General features: G+C 31.7%; 1 protein-coding gene and 1 pseudogene across 1 annotated transcript; both read left to right on the top strand.

Moving 5' to 3' along the window:
• The first annotated feature begins 378 nt into the window (after positions 1 to 378).
• Positions 379 to 3,728, top strand: LOC116134219 (annotated as a pseudogene).
• A 13,158-nt stretch (positions 3,729 to 16,886) lies between these two features.
• On the top strand, positions 16,887 to 19,719 carry LOC116134305 (ribosome biogenesis protein NSA2 homolog). Its single transcript, XM_031419993.1, has 9 exons — positions 16,887 to 16,976; positions 17,071 to 17,190; positions 17,305 to 17,372; positions 18,128 to 18,236; positions 18,324 to 18,392; positions 18,546 to 18,603; positions 18,940 to 19,175; positions 19,255 to 19,306; positions 19,404 to 19,719. Exons 1-9 carry the CDS (start codon positions 16,974 to 16,976, stop codon positions 19,469 to 19,471), a joined length of 783 nt encoding a protein of 260 aa, XP_031275853.1. The 5' UTR covers positions 16,887 to 16,973; the 3' UTR covers positions 19,472 to 19,719.
• The last annotated feature ends 1,518 nt before the right edge of the window (positions 19,720 to 21,237 follow it).

The following is a 21,237-nucleotide window of genomic DNA, read 5'->3' on the forward strand; positions in this document are numbered from 1 at the left end:
ACGCTAAATTTTAACATATACTAAGGTTGTGTTTGGTTAAGAAAATATTGTAACTGAGAATGTTATATTAATGGAAAGATAGATTACTTTCAAGAATACGGGAATATTTAGAGAAATATGTTTGGTTGGTTGGAAATAATTGATGGGTATATTATGTAAATTATTAAATTGCCCTTTTTTTAATATTATATAATAATAATAATATATTATTATTTTTGAATAATTTTTTTAACCCCCTCCATTTCAGATTTATTAAAACACTGCGCAATAAAAAAAGTTTAAAATTTAACAAAAAAAACCCCCACTTATCCCAAGCACTACCTGGCTACCTGCCACCACCACCGAGGTGGCAACAGTGGAGATTGGTTGTTTACTAGCATGGTCAGAAACGGCTTTCTTGCACATGGTTGGCCAGATACAACCAGTATGTGCCCTTCTATCGTTTGCGATAGTGGTGACCAAATCCGCCCACACCATGAGTAATTTTTAAAATTTTAGGGGGATTTATGTCCTAAATTTTTTATATATAAGGATAAAATAGTCTATTAGTATTTTGTAAATTTTTTTTAAAACAAGGGCATTATTGTCTTAAAATTTTATTAATAATGGTGAAAATTGTAACAAAATTAAAATTATCAAGTAATCTGAAAATGCCTAAGAAAATAGAGGGAATCAGATTATCTCTATATTACTAAGTATAATACTATTAGTTTGAAAGTATTAGAAATTCTTATAATGAACATTACCTCAATTAGGGGCGGATCCAGAGAATGTTGAGGGTGGGCCATGTCACCCTCAAATTAAAAAAAAATAAAAATAATATGTAATTTTTTTTTCTTTTTGTGACAATTTCGACAATTTGTTATTGCAATTAGATTTATTTTGGCTCACCCTAACAAAAAATTATGGATCCACTACTGACCTCAATAATGAGGAATTACCCAACACAAATACACCCTAATAGCTCACTGTCATAAAGAAAATTATGTCATTTTGAAATCTTAGGAGAAATTTTATTATTTAATTAAACCTCAGGGGTTGAGAAACCTTTTATGGGCCGGCCCATCCATTCCAGAGCCCAAACAGTTGGGCTTGTTCTTTGTAAAGTGACCCCTTTTAAGGGCCAGCCCATTTTGCACCGATCCGCACTTTGTAAACCGACTCAAGCGCTACATTTTGTCTCCTCTTTCAAATCAAAACCCTAACCGGGGGTTCTCTGTAAGCTAAGCTGTGATATTACTCAAAGAGAGGGATTCGCCGCTCGGCTGTCAACATGGTTCGTTCTTGCTTTCAATATCTGAAACACAAAGGCTATTATGGTTTGAATTAATTTATTTGATTTTTTTTTTTTTTTTTTTTTTTATTGAAATAGCCGCAAGGTGATTACATTGAGCTTCATCGGAAGCGCATGGCTACCGACTGGATCATTTTGAGCGCAAGCGCAAGAAGGAGGCGCGTGAAGTTCACAAGCGCTCTGAAATGCCCAGAAGGGATTTTAATTTCCTGAGTTTTATATATAGATAACTTTTTTTTTTTTTTTTTTTAATTTTCAACTATTTATGATTTATTTTTATTTTATTTTTTTTATGTCAGTCTTTGGGTATAAAGGGCAAGATGTTTGCTAAGAAAACGATATGCTGAGAAGGCGCTGATGAAGAGAACGTGAGTGTTTATTTATATAATTTGTTTGTTTTACTTATATTACGAGTGAACTAATTTTATGAGTGCGAGAAATTCAAACTTACTTTAAGCTAAAACTTCTGATAAGATATAGTAAAGTTGTCAGTTGAATGTAAAGTTTTAACTACGAGAATTGTTGAAACTGTGTAGATTGTTAGGGGAATGTATGGTGCTAAAAGGTTACATAGCTTTTATTATAAAATGGGAATGTATGAAATTGGAGATTGTATTAAAAGTCTAATTTTCACATTTTAATGTATTTTCTGATGTCGTGAATGATACCCGATACATTTGTATGGCTGTTGGAGGAGTTTTTTCAGTCGGTATAGGCTTTGTTTGAAGTGTTAATTGGAGTTCTGCCCCAGATTTTTGCTCTTTGTTGTTTCAAAATGACCTTATGTAACCTTTGAAGTTTAAAGAGATGAAGTTTATTGCACATTGATGGTGCATGTTTTTACACTAGTATATAAACTAATTTTTAGTGAAGTTCTAGTTAACTTTCATACTACTTTTTTCAATGTTTTTTTATCTTCATTCGTGCTATGGATGTGTGAAACACATGTATTTATGTTACTTATAATATCTAGATTTACACTAACTCCCCTGTTTGCTTGAGTTTCATTGTTCATGTCATTCATGTATTTATGCTTTCTTGGCCTTTATAATTACTATATTACTTTGTTGTGAATCAATAAAATTATCTTGTGGATATACAGATTGGCTATGCATGAAGAGCATCAAGTCGGAGAAAGGTGGATGATGATGTTCATGAGGGAGCTGTTCCAGCCTATTTGCTTGATCGTGAAAACACGACAAGAGCTAAGGTACGTTTTCGTTGCATATTGATGAATGCCGATTCATAGACTACATATGTCTACATGTTGTTAAATTTGACATTTTGTTGTTTTAGGTCTGAGCAACACTATAAAACAAAAAAGAAAAGAGAAAGCTTGAAAATGGGAGGTACCTCTACCCAAGGTAAGTTGAAAATTCTACTTCTTGCTTTATCCTTTCCATTTAGCTCTCTTGATTTAATTTTCTCTTGCAACGTCTTTTCCCTTGTGGGAGGTATGTTGATCTTTACTGCCAATTCTTGACATGTTTTAACTAAAGTTTCTCTTTTCAGGTTAGGCCTGTGGCAGAATGAAATGTTTAAGTGATCAGAACTGGTAAACGAAGAAGTAAGTATCATACCATTTCTTTAATAGACACTTCAAATTAGCACATTGCAGGTGTTGACCAGATGTTGTTTTATGAATTAAAATTTGAACCTTGATGAAATGGACTGAGGTGGTTAAATTTAAAATGTTGGTTGGAATATTGGCTTGTAGGATTATGTGGTCAGGATAGCTGTCAAAAATTGATTTGTGCAAGTAGCATGTATGCCATGTTCTTGAGGCTGTTCTTTTGCTTTTTAGTTTGTATTGTTGTGTTGTTATGGTGAATTATTGCTTAAAGGATATCTCCATGATTCTTGCAGTTACTGCCGGTTATTTTCTTTTGCAGCAAGCAGTGGAAAGAGATGGTCACTAAGGCTACGTTTGTCGGACCAGGTTTTACAAGAAACCTCCAAAGTATGAGCGTTTCATTCGCCCATCAGGGTTGCGTTTTACAAAAGCTCAGTAACACATCCTGAGCTCAAATGCACCTTCAACTTGAGATCATTGGAGTGAAGAAAAATCCTAATGGCCCAATGTATACCTCCTTGTGGTGTTATGACTAAGGGACAATCATCGAGGTGATATATAATAAACCATTTCATAATCCAGTTTAACTCTGTAGCAACTTTTAACTTATTCTTACTCTGAATTCAGGTGAATGTCAGTGAATTGGGTCTGGTCACTCCAGCTGGAAAAGTCGGTGGGGTAAGTTTCCATTCTAAATTTCTGACTCTTGAACCGGTATTGGTGTTAGCTTTCTCGTTACAACCTTTGCTTATTTATTGTTTGTCCATGAATGCAGGGAAATATGCTCAAGTGACAAATAACCCAGGGAAGATGGTTGTTAAATGCAGTTTTGCTTGTTTAGAGAGGATTGTTGACTATTGAGAACACTTAACATGTGGGGGCCAATGCATGTTTTTGTGAAGACCTAACTCCCTTCCTTTCTATATTGTATCTATAAACTTTTTGTCACCTTCGAAATGTCTCTTATCAAGAAGTCACCAGTCAGTTCTAATTGTAACAAGAGATGAATATTATATCCTTGGAATGGATGTTTCAATTTGTTTTACACTGTGATGGTAAAATTTGTAAACTTGCTTTCCAATTATGTTTTATGATGTTTCAATTTTTAGCCTCTTAGGGAAGGCTGTAATGGTGGATGGCTGTGGTTGTAATGGAAGTAGAGTTTTCGAAAAATGATAAATACGTGTTCAAATCAATATAGGGTTTATAATTATAACGATAATCGCTCGGGATAAATCAAAAATAAAAACAATATTACTTGACAAATTTTTTTCACTTTCTTTCTTTATAAATACAACATATTAGTTTGCAATTGATTAGTTTATAATGAATCTGTTTGTCTAACAATGGTTTTGATCAATTGTAAACTATCACGTCGTATTTGTGAGGAGAAATTAGTGATAAGAGTTTGTTAGCCTATTTTATCAAATCAAATAATGTCACCTATCTTTTATGAATCAAATAAGAGTAATATTACGTCTACACCATTCTTTTATACCATATTCGTACATCATGATATGACATATGTCACAATCACACAAATTTTTAATTATTTTTAATTTAATTATATAGAATTTGTGTGATTGCGACATATGTCATATCATGATGTAATGAAAAGTGTGTAGAAGAGTGGTGTAAATGTAGCATTACTCATCAAATAATAGCTCTGTTTGGTACACTTTTTTGAATAATATTCATTCTGAATAAGATAAGATTATGAGAATGTGTTTGGTACATTATTTTTTGAAAACATTTTTGATATTTTTTAACTCCTACATTTGTTATTTAGTTAAACATCCTCCATAATAAAAGTTTATAAATAAACAAATACTCCCATCTACCCAATTGATTGCCGGAAGCCAACCACCCACCACCCAAACAATAATAGCTTCGTTTGGCTGTCGTCAACGGCACAATCTTTAGCCGTGATCTAGCCATTTCTAAAACAGATCCATGGTGGATCTGGTCGGAAACAGACAGATCAACGCACGATCGATTAAATTCGATCGATTGTGCATCGTTTGGCGTCGACGGCAAGCGGCAACGGTGGTTGATGGCTGGCAGTGATTGCTGGTAGGTGGTTGTGTTGGGTAAGTGATGTTGTTTTATTATTTATAAATTTTTATTAAAAAAAAATAATGTTAAATGTTTGAGTTGAATATAATATGATGAATTTTGAACTATATAAAAACAAATACGATTTTTCACGTTTTAGGATATGATGGTAGGAGAAACTTTGTCGTTGTAGTATAGTAGAAGGAAAATAATAGGGACACCGAGAGTAGTGCATCGAATTTATGCAACGAATGACGTGTAAAATCTTGATCGTCAATTAATTATAATTTAATATTAATCGACGATCAGGATTTGTTAGTTATTCGGTGCAACTACTCCGATGACTGTAGCATTTCTCATAATAGAAATGCAGTAATATTGGAAATGCACGTGCTCTTTTGCTACCAGTGTGACTTGCGAGACTAGGGTCTAGGGATGGGCCTTTCTCTGTCCCATACTGCCCTTGATATATTATATATTTATAGAATTACCTCCCTATATATGCCTACTTTTACCACCCAATTCCCGCATCACAGCCCGCCCTCCCGCTTTTCCTCGCTGATATATTTGCCCTCTCTCCCTTTGTCTTTCACTAAACCTTTTCTCTCTCCCTCGCTTGCGCAGATCACCGGAGACAAACAACCAAAACAGGCGCTGCTTGGACCTGTGGTTGACTTTGTCTCCGGGGATCTTCATTGCCGTGGATAAAATACTAGCTCTGCGTGCTTAACTCTGGTTTTATTCATGTTCATACTTAGGCTCATTATAAGTGAACCTTTCCCAGATGAATTTGGATGTTTTTAGTGCACTTGTTTTATAGGATTTTAACCTTTATGGTACTTCCATAATAATATTCCTTAATGAATTAATTTAACATTATGCTACTTTCTTTTTGATATTTCAGGAAAGCACATTATTTGGATATGTAGGGGAATGGAACTGATCAAAAGGCTCGCAGTGTCCAGACTGATAAAGATGATTCATGATAGGTGTGCCTTTCTTAATTATTTTATTTTTTATTTTTTTGGGTCATTGATTACACAAATGAGCCAGCTATACCTGATAGATTTCAGGGTGGGAATTATTATAACTTGGGTGCTAATAGAATTACATTTCTGTGTTGAAGTGATTTCATAGGCTTAATAGAATGAATTCAAATACTGCCAGTTTCTTGTTGTTTCACTCTTCTGAAACTCCATACAACTTTGGTAGACCTGGGCCACCTGCTGTGGCTGAGTTTCCTGAAATAATCCAAAAACCTCAAAGCCAGGCCAGATGTCAGAGAGGTCAAAGAAATCTGCTGGGTGTTAAAAGCGATCAAAAGTGTTCCGTACCTTATAAATCTCTTATCATACTCTTATTTTTAAAGGGTATTATTCACATTTATTAATTTAAAAAACAAAAATTTATATCCAAATGTAATAATTTTTACATTATATTTAATAAATAGGAGAGACACTTAATAAGATAGAAAAAATTAATAATAAATATAAAAAATTGTAATTATTAAATAAAATAGATAAAAGTCTTTAATTTTATTTAAAAAGTAAAGAGTTATTAAAATTTTTATTTTTTAATTAAACTCTTTATAATAAGAGTTTGAGTCATATAAAGAGTCATTTGAAGATGCTTTTATCATGTTAATTGTAAGAAATTCAGAGTTCATGGAATAGCTATATACCACAATATCTACGGGCATCTCCAATAGGACATCCAAATTCGTATAATTTGTGCCCTATCTAAGTTGCCTGATTGAAAATTTCAGCGAACTATAGATTTCTTCTTAATAGTTTCAATTTGATTTGAAACTTCTTCATCGTTTTTCCTATTTTGAGATCTTTGACCTGTTTTTTTTTTTTTTTTGGCATTTATATTAGATGTAATTTTTGTTTTATATTAAATGTAACGTTAATTCGACTTAATAAATGCTCTTAATTTATAAATTAGATAAATTTCAAAGTTATTATATTAATAAAAATATTATTCCAATAATTAATTAATATATACAAAAATAATAATAGTGAAATAAATTAATTGTTGAGAATAATAAAAGTGCAAAAAAAGAATGTTCTAAAGATATTCTTTTTGGTGTAATATTTGGTGTAATAGGTTGAAGATGCAATAGTAAAATGGTATGAAAGTTACACCAATATTGATGTGAAAGTTACACCAATTTGTGTGTTATGGTTGAAGATGGTCTAGTGGTGGAATTTCACATCATTTTTCTATACATGCACCAAATATTACACTAAAATGAATATTCTTTAGAATACCTCTTTCTTTCTATAATTCTCAAATATTATTTTATTATTAATTATTTTGTATATATTAATTAAATATTATGAATAATATATTTTATTAATTAATACTATAATAACTTAGAATATTATCTAGTTTAATAAAATTAGACATTTTAAACAATAAAAATTAGCTCACAATCCAATTTATAAACTTTTTCTTATAACTTGACGTGATAATAATTGGGTGGTGAGACTCATTGTTGGACAAGCGAGACCCATTAAGCTGACCAATTACGAGTTGTCACGTTTGGGTTGTAAGAGAAAATTGTAAGATTGAGTTTTAAGTGTACTATTGCCATTTATTAATCAATGTAACATTGCATTCAATATAAAACAACATCTAATATAAATACCACAAAAAATATAAAAACAACACAAAAGTAAAATTCCATATTGATAGAATTTAATTTTCCAAATAGTATATTCTTCCCACAAATGATCAATTAATGTATTTCGAAAGAGCATGGTGAGTCTGCGTATCATTGATTTGTCTATGTCAAACAATAAAATTTTGAAATCGGACATTTTCATTTACCACAATTTCAACTTTGAGAGTTGGCGCTTCTATCTGATTCTCAATCGGTGCACAACATCAATCATCCTCGAATATCATTGTGCATGATATTACGTAGTCATTATATCATGTAATACATTATTTCCAAAATGGTTGTCCTGCCACAATTGCAAACCGCGATTGGAGAACTCCATCGCACGTTCTACATCTTTTTTACATCCTTCTTGTTTCATGCAAATAATTTTTTTTTGGGACCATATGGATTGTGAATAGTTTGTACGAGAGTAGACAATTTTAGGTATATACCATAAGCTAAATAATAAACCCATATTATACTCTTTTCCTGAATGATATAATGAGCAGGGGGAGTAATACCTTGAGCGAGGTTGACAAAAGATGAGATGCCTCCAACACATTAATGTCATTATTGGAACCTGATACTCCAAAAAAACGCATGTCATATCAATGATCAATCAACACAACCTTGAGAATAATAGTTGTGGATCCACTACAACTAGCATATTGTCCTGCCCAAGCTGTTGGACAATTTTTCACTTCCAGTGTATACAATTTAGGCACCAACATTCCTGGAAAACCACGTTGTTCCTAATATGAAGTAGGTTGACAACATCATTAGCATTAGGTGATCTTAGATACCGCTCTACAAATACCTCACAAACAACATGACAAAATCTCTTCGGACTTTCAATTGTTATAGACTCACCTATTTAATATACTCATCAGTAGTATTACTGGTAGACCATATGCCAACATCTGGAAACGTTGTTATTTTTTAAAAGCAGACAATCTGAGTCTACCAATCTCATCCCTTCGTTGTATAAAGTAGTTATCATGACGTTTCACAACAACAACAATACGAATGAATAAACTTCGAGACATTCAAAATTGTTGACGAAACATGAAACCATTATACCGTGAATTATCGGCAAAAAATTGTTGAACAGATTGCGATCAACATTTTCCCGATCGTAATTGATGACTAATGATTAGGAATTGATTCTATATGGATCACCTAGTTATTTTGTTGATTGAAGAAGTGAATTGGAGGAGGTGTGTTGTTAGCTCTCATACGAATGATTGCTTCTTGCTCTACATTAATTGCTTCAACATCATTCATCAATTAACGTCATCGTTTCACTTCAAAAATGAAGATGAATTAGAAGATGATAAATGAGATTGACTTCAACATTGAAATTCATCTTTGTAGATATATAGATAAGTGAATGATTAGGAAGTTGATTTGGTGTGAACTTTTATAATGAATGAAGAAGATACTATTCTAGATAAAAAATTATTTTGATATGATAAAAAAAAACGATTTGTATTGTTTCAAAAGATGCACTGTCTATTCAAGCTTTAAGATTTGTATCTTATTCAAAAAAAAGTAATCCATTCAAACTTTTGAGATTTGTAGCTTATTTCAAAAGATGTATTGTCCATTCAAGCTTTTAAGATTTGTCTTATTTCAAAAAGATGCATGGCTCATTTAAGCTTTTGAGATTGTGTCTTATTCAAAAGTTATATGTTCATTCAAGCTTTTGAGTTTTGTGGCTATTTAAAAAAAAAATATTGTCCATTCAAGCTTTTAAGATTTGTGTTTATTTCAAAATATGTATGTCCATTTTGATTTAACGTTACATGATATCATTTTGTAGTTGACTCGAGCCAAAATGTCTAGCATAAGAAAAGTTATAAGAAAGGTTTTAGATTTGATTATGTGTGGCCTATACTTAGGACAATACATTTTTGAATTAAGACACAAATATTAAAGCTTGAATAGTTTTGAAATAAGCTAAATCTCAAAGCTTGAATAACAATATATCTTTATAAATAGATACAAATCTCAAAAGCTTAAATTAAACAATACATCTTTTGAAAAATAAGCCATAAATCTCAAAAAGCTTGAATGAAACAAATACATTTTTTTGAATAAGACACAAAAATTCAAAGGCTTGAATGCACAATACATATTTGAAATAAGACAAAATCATTTTTTAATCATATATATATATAGAATAGTATCTTTTTCAATTATAAAGGTTTACCAATAAACTTCTTAATCATTCAATTTATCTATCTACAATAATGAATTTCAGTGTAGGAGGTCCATTCATATATCATCTTTCAATTTTGTCTCATTTTTCGAGAAAATGAAAATGATGACATGCAATGATGATGAATGATGTTGAAGCGATTAATGTAGAGTAAGAAGCAATCTTAGCATGAGAACTAACAACAACCTCTTCTTCATTCACTATCTTAATCAACAAAACAACCAAGTGATTTGTATAGGATCAATCTTGGTCATATAGTCATCAATCTCAATTGGAAAAATGGCTGATTGCAATCTGTCAGCAATTATTTTGCCAATAATCAACGGTATTATAATTTCATGTTTCGCCGACGATTTGAATGTCTCAAAGTTTATTCATTCGTATTGTTGATGTTTGTGAAAAGTCATGATAATACTTTATACAACGAAGGGATGAGATTGGTAGACTCAGATGTTCTGCTTTTAAAAAATAATAATCGTGTTCCAGATGTTGGCATATGGTCTACTAGTCGATGCTACTGATGAGTATATTAAAATAGGTGAGTCTTTATAACATTGAAAGTCCGAAGAGATTTTGTCGTGTTATTGTTGAGGTATTTGCGAGCGGTATCTAAGATCATTAATGCTAATGATGTTGTCAACCTACTTATATTGGTGAATAATGTGGTTTTCCAAGAATGTGGGTAGTCTAAATTGTATGCACTGGAAGTGAAAAAATGTTCAACGGCTTGGTCAGGGCAATAGCTAGTTGTAGTGGACCCCAACTATATTCCGAGGTTATAGCTGATTATGATCATGATATGACATGCATTTTTTGGTTTCAACAATTACATAAGGGTGGAGGCATTCATCTATTTGTCAACCTCGCTCAAGGTTTGCTATTCTGGTCATATACATTAGGAAAAGAGTATAAATAAGTTATTGATTTAGCTTATGGTATATACCAAAAATGGTCTCTTCGCTACAAACTATCACAATCCATAATGGTCCAAAAAAAAATATTGCAATGAACAAGAAGGATGTAGAAAAGATGTGGAACGTGCGATTAAAGTTCTTCATACGTGATTTGCAATTGTGGCAGGGACACAACGTATTTGGGAAAAAAAAGTATTACACCGTATTTGGGAAAAAAATGATTACATGATATAATGACTGCGTATATATCATGCCACAACATGATCATTGCGGAATGATCGTGATGTTAATGCACCGATTGAGAATCAGATAGAAGCATAAACTTTCAAAGTGAAATTGTGGTAGAGGAAATGCCCGATTTCAAAAATTTCTTGTTTGACATAGACAAATCAAGGATACGAACGGCTTATCATGCTCTTCGAATGCATAATGACTTTTGGGAAGAATATCCAATTTGGAAAATTAAATTACTATCAATATGAAATTTTTACTTTGTGTTGTTGTTTATGATATTTGACATTTTATTAGATGTAATGTTTACTGATTTATTAAATGTTTAATTTATTAAATTAGCATATATTCTAAGCTATCATTAATAGTTAATAATAAAAAGATTATTTCTCAATATTAATAATTAAATATACAAAAATAATAGTAACATAAAAATAATTGTTAAGAATTAAAAGAAAGAAATTGTAAGGAATATTTTTTTGTAAAATGTAATTTGTAAATTAATTGTCAATTATTGCACTCTTTTTTCTTTACCAAGTTTTTCTCCCATTGGGTTTTTCTTGATGAGGTTTTTAACGAGGCAATAATTGTTGTAATTTCTTATTTTATTTTTTGATAAATGAATAAGTATAATATTTCTTATAATACAATTTTATTATATTAAAATTGAATTAATATTTGAAATGTTAACAAAAAAAAAAAAATTGAATTGAATTGAATTATTGATATTTGAAAAGTTAACTAAAAATAATTATATTTATAATTATTTATTTGAAAAGTTAAATTTAAAAAACAAAAAAAATAAGAAAATCGGGCTAACCCGACCTGGACCACCGGCTAACCCCGCGGGTTAGGGTTGGCGGGCCGGGCCGGGCAAATCATTTTCTCCAAAATGGCAGGCCTAACCCGGCCTGCCTTTGTTGGCGGGCGGGTTAGGCCCGGCCCACCAAACTTCGTAACCCGGGCCGGGCCGGACGGGTTACTTTTCTACCTAGAAATTTGGAATTTTGGTTAGAAGCTCTATGTTGATCCTCTTATCGAAGGTTTCTAGGTTAGGAAGGAGAATTATTTAAATTAATTTTACAACTCTTTTAATCAATATTTTATATTTGGTTGACTGAAATATTAATGTTGAGTTATTAATATAAGTCTCGGGTCGATTTTTCATCAGATTTATTAGTCTTTAAAATTGGATTCACGTTTCACATGAAATGACCTATTAGACTTAAATATTAATGTTAAATATTTTTCTAATAATTTAAACTTTTAAATCACTCATTATTGGGTAGCTCAAGTGGTAGGACAAGCGTTAAATTGTATGGTTAAGGTATATAGCCACTGGTTTGAATCCCTCTAACTCCCAAGATTTAAACAAATGATCATAACAGAAGATTTAAGCAGGTGATCATAGCGGTGAGAGGTTGTACTAATTACCTACAGGAATTAGTCAAAATGTATGCAAGTTGGTTCGAACACGCTATTTAAAAAAAAAAAAAAACTTTTAAATCAAATGATAACTTAACAATATTTATAAAAATTCCTTATGTTTGGTTAAAGCACTTGTACCATAAAATTAAAACGATAGTTACATAGTTAAGAGTTAAAAGATTAAATGAATTAGGACGGATTACTTCTTACTTATTATTGGTGCATAAAATTCAACCATTTAATTGTCCTAATCTAGCACAAGTTTTGTATACTAAATTAGAAATTGGGAAATTTCATTCTACCTCTCATGGAAATTATTAGAAAATGAATTTATGATTTTGAAAATCATTATAGGGAAGTTTCATAAATTTTGTCCAGCGAGACTATTGATGAAAGGAAAAATAAAACAATAATATTTTTTTATTTTTTTATTTTTTTTAAAAGCTTCAAAAGAAACCAATAAAATACTCTAAAAAAGAAGATATTGATCCATTAATTATGTATTGTGAATGTATTGGGAGTTTTAAAATCAAATCTCGCTCTTACTAATATTTGAAAGATCAAAGACGATTAAATTAGAATTGAAAAAGAATCTTGAACCGTTTAATTTCTTTTTATAAACATGAAATGATATTAAAATTTGAAACATCGAAGATAATTGATTTAAATATATAAGTTTGAAAACGAAATCAAGATGTTTCAATTTCTTGTTTTAAACATAAAGTAAAGGAGGGAGATCCAAAACATAACATTATGGGTCGGCAAAAATTAGGAATTTAAAAATGGGCATGGCATGGGCAAATTAATGTTGTTATCAAATAAAATAAAATCAAGTCTTTAATTAATTAACACAATTTCAATGTCTTAATTAATTACCCAGAAAATACACTCATTAACCATAAAAAAAAAAAAAGAAAAAAAAAAACCACCATATCATGTGACCTCATATGAACTGTTATAATTTAATTATTTGTAAGATGTATGATTCATTAAACTTTACATAAAGTTTCGATTTTAATAATAAAAATATCTAAAAAAATCCATATGCTTTTTTTTTTTTTTCGGTGAAAGCTTCAAGATGTTTCCACATTCGAATGTGTGAGACTAATTCTCGATAAAGGCTCGGGTAAATGTCCCTGGCCACATGCTAGCTAATTAAAACTAAATTAAAATGTATTTTATTTTATTTTCTAGTTTGCAATGTAATGAACCCTGATGGATAAGCCAGCTAAGTAGCAAAATGACAATATGAAACATATTCTTTCTCTCTTTTGAGACCACCAATCTTTTTGGTCCATTATTGAAGAGATAAGCCTCATCTACATATCATTGTTGAGACAATAAACCCACACCTATTTGCAGCATTGTTATCGAGTTGTATCTAAAATTTGGATCTTCTTCTGATCTAAGTTTTACAATTTACAATATTGGTAATTAATACCAAAAAAAAAATGTAGTGGTTCTTAAATCTTAATCATATGTTACTACTGATTATGGCATGTCACAAGTTTAAACTATAGATTGTTGGACCACATAATTGAGATAGAATAATTTGGAACTATCAAGACATGTAAAAGAATTGTCCTCCATATCAAATTTTCGACCTACCTGAAAAAAAAATTCTGGTGCGAAAATGGCTATTGACATATAAATCTATAGGATGCAATGATTAACCGTCGTAGCTGCACTTTTGTTAATAGACATCAAACACATTTTCAAATACTAAAATTATTAATAATACAACTTAAAGTATTAAATTACAAATTTTCAAAAACTGTTTCTATATCACGAACCAAACCGACCCTAATTAATGGGTGCATTTGGTTTAATATTTATATCCCTATTCCTAATCTTATTCCCAAAATATTTGTTTGTTTCATTATTTCGGAAATACTATTATATTTTTTAATTAATTTTAGACCCCTTAAGTTTATTAATTTCATAAATACCCCCAAAAAAAGTTTAAAAATTAATAAAAACACCCCCACCCACCTATAGTTACCAGATTTCGACAACCACTATCGGTGGTAGTCAGAATTTGTCACAACGGCCTACAAAAGACCGAAACTTGTTAATAATTTGCCGATCTGGCCTTTTCCAGCCAGATCCACACGGAAAAGGCTAGATCTAGCCGTCAGTGACGGCCAAGGAAATGGCCTTTTGCAGTCGTTGACGGCCAGATCTGGCCATCGATCTGGCCTTTTTTGGCCAAATCCGTGGTGGATCTGGCCGAAAAAGGCCAGATCGATGCACGTCCTTCCAAATTCGACCGGTCTGCATCGTAGCGCCAGATTCCAACTAGATTTCGACAGTGGTGGCCGAAATCTGGCATTGTGTGTGGGTGGGGGTGTTTTTGTCATTTCACAAAATTTTTATATATTGGGGTGTTTAGTTAAATTAGCAAACCTAGGGGTTTTTTTTTTTTTGTAAATTTTTAACTTTTACCTCGTAATAATCACCATATTCAACTATCTAATACTATCTCTAAAATCCTATCCAAAATAATAAACCAAATGCACCCAATAATTCTTTCGGCTAACCAAGTTATAGATGTCTCTATCTCACCCAACTTCTATACAACAAGTACTATTGCTGGTTCAATTTTGGGTAAACTATTCATCAAAATATAGGTTTAAATATGGTTATTTGGTCATCCAATTTCTATACTAATAAATGAGTCCAAATGGTCGTTAGGTTTTGTTTTTAGAAAACGTTTTCAAATACATGATTTTGTATTTTCTTATAACAACGAAAGCACTTTTAGTTCAAGTATTATTTAGGTTGGCCCATATTAGATGAAAATCGGCCCATCCATATATTGCGGCCTCAACAATTGGGCTTATTGCTTTTTTAAAGTAACCCATTATAGGCGGTTTAATAACAATAGTTCTTCCAAGTCCTCAGTATAATAAAACAATAAATTCCTCCGTAGTCATAGTAATTACAGGAACCGCCACTGATAATTTTTTTTGTGTTAAAATAAATGATAAAGGCATAATTAGGTAAATGTTTATAAACCCATTATATTATAATTTTTGGGGTTTTGGCTTGATCCCTTGAGGTTTAATTAAATAACAATATTTTCTTAGATTTCAGAAATAACATAAATTCTTATGCTGTTAGTACCATTAAAATTTATGATTTGATATGTTAATGAATAACCTAACGATATGTTAAAAATTTATGATTTTTTGCCATAAAAAATAACGATGGGGGAAGTTTGTTATTACTATAATGATAGGAGGGAGTTTTTTATTAAATCATACTTAAGGGGGATTATTGTTCTTAACGCTAAATTTTAACATATACTAAGGTTGTGTTTGGTTAAGAAAATATTGTATTACTGAGAATGTTATATTAATGGAAAGATAGATTACTTTCAAGATTACTGGGAATATTTAGAGAAATATGTTTGGTTGGTTGGAATAAATTGATGGGTATATTATGTAAATTATTAAATTGCCCTTATTTTTAAATATTAATATAATAATAATAATATTATTATTATTTGAATAATTTTTTTAACCCCCTCCATTTCAGATTTAGTTAAAACACTGCAGCAATAAAAAAAGTTTAAAATTTAACAAAAACACCCCCACTTATCCCAAGCCACTACCTGGCTACCTGCCACCACCACCGAGGGTGGCAACAGTGGAGATTTGGTTGTTTCTAGCATGGTCAGAAACGGCTTTACTTGCACATGGTTGGCCAGATACAACCAGTTATGTGCCATTCTATCGTTGTCGATAGTGGTGACCAAATCCGACCACCACCCATGAGTAATTTTTAAAAATTTTAGGGGTATTTATGTCCTAAATTTTTTATATATAAGGATAAAATAGTCTATTAGTATTTTTGTAAATTATTTTTAAAACAAGGGCATTATTGTCTTAAAATTTTATTAATAATGGGTAAAATTGTAACAAAATTAAAATTATCAAGTAATCTGAAAATGCCTAAGAAAATAGAGGTAATCAGATTATCTCTTATATTACTAATAGTAATTACTATTAGTTTTGAAAGATTATTAGAATCTTATAATGACATTACCTCAATTAGGGGCGGATCCAGAGAATGTTGAGGGTGGGCCATGGCTCACCCTCAAATTAAAAAAAATAAAAATTAATATGTAATTTTTTTTTCTTTTTGTGACAATTTCGACTAATTTGTTATATGCAATTAGATTTTATTTTGGCTCACCCTAACAAAAATTTATGGATCCACTACTGACCTCAATAATGAGGAATTACCACCAACCAAATACACCCTAATAGCTCACTGTCATAAAGAAAATTATGTCATTTATGAAATCTTAGGAGAAATTTTATTATTTAATTAAACCTCAGGGGGTTGAGAAACCTTTTATGGGCCGGCCCATCCATATCCAGAGCCCAAACAGTTGGGCTTGTTCTTTTGTAAAGTGACCCATTTTAAGGGCCAGCCCATTTTGCACCGATCCGCACTTTGTAAACCGACTCAAGCGCTACATTTTGTCTCCTCTTTCAAATCAAAACCCTAACCCGGGGTTTCTCTGTAAGCTAAGCTGTGATATTACTCAAAGAGAGGGATTCGCCGCTCGTGCTGTCAACATGGTTCGTTCTTGCTTTCAATATCTGAAACACAAAGGCTAATTATGGTTTGAATTAATTTATTTGAATTTTTTTTTTTTTTTTTTTATTGAAATAGCCGCAAGGTGATTACATTGAGCTTCATCGGAAGCGACATGGCTACCGACTGGATCATTTTGAGCGCAAGCGCAAGAAGGAGGCGCGTGAAGTTCACAAGCGCTCTGAAATTGCCCAGAAGGTATTTTAATTTCCTGAGTTTTTAATATATAGATAACTTTTTTTTTTTTTTTTTTTAATTTTCAACTATTTATGATCTTACTTTTTTATTTTTATTTTATTTTTTTATTGTCAGTCTTTGGGTATAAAGGGCAAGATGTTTGCTAAGAAACGATATGCTGAGAAGGCGCTGATGAAGAGAACGTGAGTGTTTATTTATATAATTTGTTTGTTTTACTTATATTACGAGTGAACTAATTTTATGAGTGCGAGAAATTCAAACTTACTTTAAGCTAAAACTTCTGATAAGTATAGTAAAGTTGTCAGTTGAATGTAAAGTTTTAACTACGAGAATTGTTGACAACTGTGTAGATTGTTAGGGGAATGTATGGTGCTAAAGGGATTACATAGCTTTTATTATTAAAATGGGAATGTATGAAATTGGAGATTGTATTAAAAGTCTTAATTTTCATCATTTTTAATGTATTTTCTGATGTCGTGAATGATACCCGATACATTTGTATGGCTGTTGGAGGAGTTTTTTCAGTCGGTATAGGCTTTGTTTTGAAGTGTTAATTGGAGTTCTGCCCCTAGATTTTTGTCTCTTTGTTGTTTCAAAATGACCTTATGTAACCTTTTGAAGTTTAAAGAGATGAAGTTTATTGCACATTGATGGTGCCATGTTTTTACACTAGTATATAAACTAATTTTTAGTGAAGTTCTAGTTAACTTTCATTACTACTTTTTTCAATGTTTTTTTATCTTCATTTCGTGCTATGGATGTGTGAAACACATGTATTTATGTTACCTTATATATATCTAGATTTACACTAACTCCCCTGTTTGCTTGAGTTTCATTGTTCATGTCATTTCATGTATTTATGCTTTCCTTGGCCTTTATAATTACTATATTACTTTGTTGAATGGAATCAATAAATAATTATCTTGTGGATATACAGATTGGCTATGCATGAAGAGTCATCAAGTCGGAGAAAGGTGGATGATGATGTTCATGAGGGAGCTGTTCCAGCCTATTTGCTTGATCGTGAAAACACGACAAGAGCTAAGGTACGTTTTCGTTGCATATTGATGAATGCAGATTCATAGACTACATATGTCTACATTGTTGTTAAATTTGACATTTTGTTGTTTTAGGTTCTGAGCAACACTATAAAACAAAAAAGAAAAGAGAAAGCTGGAAAATGGGAGGTACCTCTACCCAAGGTAAGTTGAAAATTCTACTTCTTGCTTTATCCTCTCCATTTAGCTCTCTTGATTTTAATTTTCTCTTGCACATGTTTTTTTCCCTTGTGGGAGGTATGTTGATCTTTACTGCCAATTCTTTACATGTTTTAACTAAAAGTTTTTTCTTTTCAGGTTAGGCCTGTGGCAGAAGATGAAATGTTTAAAGTGATCAGAACTGGTAAACGAAGAAGTAAGTATCATAACCATTTTTTTTAATAGGCACTTCAAATTAGCACATTGCAGGTGTTGACCAGATGTTGTTTTATAGAATTAAAATTTGAACCTTGATGAAATGAGACTGAGGTGGTTAAATTTAAAATGTTGGTTGGAATATTGGCTTGTAGATATTATGTGGTCAGAGATAGCTGTCATAAAATTGATTTGTGCAAGTAGCATGTATGCCATGTTCTTGAGGCTGATTCTTTTGCTTTTTAGTTTGTATTGTTGTGTTGATTATGGTGAATTATTTGCTTAAAGGATATCTCCATGATCTCTGACAGTTACTGCCTGGTTATTTCTTTTGCAGCCAAGCAGTGGAAGAGGATGGTCACTAAGGCTACGTTTGTTGGACCAGGTTTTACAAGAAAACCTCCAAAGTATGAGCGTTTCATTCGCCCATCAGGGTTGCGTTTTACAAAAGCTCATGTAACACATCCTGAGCTCAAATGCACCTTCAACCTTGAGATCATTGGAGTGAAGAAAAATCCTAATGGCCCAATGTATACCTCTCTGGGTGTTATGACTAAGGGAACAATCATCGAGGTGAATATATAATAAACCATTTCATTATCCAGTTTTAACTCTGTAGCAACTTCGTAACTTATTCTTACTCTGAATTCAGGTGAATGTCAGTGAATTGGGTCTGGTCACTCCAGCTGGAAAAGTCGTGTGGGGTAAGTTTCCATTCTAAATTTCTGACTCTTGAACCGGTATTGGTGTTAGCTTTCTCGTTACAACCTTTGCTTATTTATTGTTTGTCCATGAATGCAGGGAAATATGCTCAAGTGACAAATAACCCAGAGAATGATGGTTGTATAAATGCAGTTTTGCTTGTTTAAGAGAGGATTGTTGACTATTGAGAACACTTAACATGTGGGGGCCAATGCATGTTTTTGTGAAGACCTAACTCCTTTCCTTTTCTATATTGTATCTATAAACTTTTGTCACCTTCGAAATGTCTCTTATCAAAGAAGTCACCAGTCAGTTCTAATTGTAACAAGAGATGAATATTATATCCTTGGAATGGATGTTTCAATTTTGTTTTACACTGTTGATGGTAAAATTTGTAAACTCTGCTTTCCAATTATGTTTTATGATGTTTCAATTTTTAGCCTCTTAGGGAAGGCTGTAATGGTGGATGGCTGTGGTTGTAATGGAAGTAGAGTTTTCGAAAAATGATAAATACGTGTTCAAATCAAATATAGGGTTTATAAATTATAACGATAATCGCTCGGGATATAATCAAATAAAACAATATTACTTGACAAATTTTTCTCACTTTCTTTCTTTTATAAATACAACATATTAGTTTGCAATTGATTAGTTTATAATGAATCTTGTTTGTCTAACAATGGTTTTGATCAATTGTAAACTATCACGTCGTATTTGTGAGAGAAAATTAGTGATAAGAGTTTGTTAGCCTATTTTTATCAAATCAAATAATGTCAACCTATCTTTATTGAATCAAATAAGAGTAATATTACGTCTACACCATTCTTTTATACCATATTCATTACATCATGATATGACATATGTCACAATCACACAAATTTTTAATTATTTTTAATTTTAATATTATAATAGAATTTGTGTGATTGCGACATATGTCATATCATGATGTAATGAAAATGGTGTAGAAGAGTGGTGTAAATGTAGCATTACTCATCAAATAATAGCTCTGTTTGGTACACTTTTTTGAATAATATTCTATTCTGAATAAGATAAGATTATGAGAATGTGTTTGGTACATTTTTTGAAAACATTTTTAGATTATTTTTTAACTCCCTACATTTGTTAATTTAGTTAAACATCCTCCATAATAAAAGTTTATAAATTAACAAAATACTCCCATCTACCCAATTGATTGCCGGAAGCCAACCACCACCACCCAATCAAATAATAGCTTCGTTTGGCTGTCGTCAACGGCCAAATCTTTAGCCGTGATCTAGCCATTTCTAACCAGATCCATGGTGGATCTGGTCGGAAACAGACAGATCAACGCACGATCGATTAAATTCGATCGATTGTGCATCGTTCTGGCGTCGACGGCAAGCGGCAACGGTGGTTGATGGCTGGCAGTGATTGCTGGTAGGTGGTTGTTGCTTGGGTAAGTGATGTTGTTTTTATTAATTTATAAATTTTTATTAAAAAAAAATAATTGTTAAATGTTTTGAGTTGAATATAATATGATTGAATTTTGAACTATATAAAAACAAATACGATTTTCACGTTTTAGGATATGATGGTAGGAGAAACTTCGTCGTTGTAGTAATAGTAGAAGGAAAATAATAGGGACACCGAGAGTAGTGCATCGAATTTATGCACCGAATGACGTGATAAAATCTTGATCGTCAATTAATTATAATTTAATATTAATCGACGATCAGGATTTTGTTACGTTATTCGGTGCACTACTCCCGATGACTGTAGCATTTCTCATAATAGAAATGCAGTAATATTGGAAATGCACGTGCTCTTTTGCTACCAGTGTGACTTGCGAGACTAGGGTCTAGGGATGGGCCTTTTCTCTGTCCCCATACTGCCCTTGATATATTTATATATTTATAGAATTACCCTCCCTATATATGCCTACTTTTACCACCCA

The sequence above is a fragment of the Pistacia vera genome, unplaced genomic scaffold (assembly GCF_008641045.1).
Source record: "Pistacia vera cultivar Batoury unplaced genomic scaffold, PisVer_v2 Contig284, whole genome shotgun sequence".
Taxonomy (NCBI): Eukaryota; Viridiplantae; Streptophyta; class Magnoliopsida; order Sapindales; family Anacardiaceae; genus Pistacia; species Pistacia vera.

Coding starts and splice junctions, on each gene's coding strand:
- LOC116134305 (XM_031419993.1), top strand. Junction 17,191..17,304: donor GCTCTGAAATTGCCCAGAAG/GTATTTTAATTT, acceptor TTTTATTGTCAG/TCTTTGGGTATAAAGGGCAA. Junction 17,373..18,127: donor AAGGCGCTGATGAAGAGAAC/GTGAGTGTTTAT, acceptor GTGGATATACAG/ATTGGCTATGCATGAAGAGT.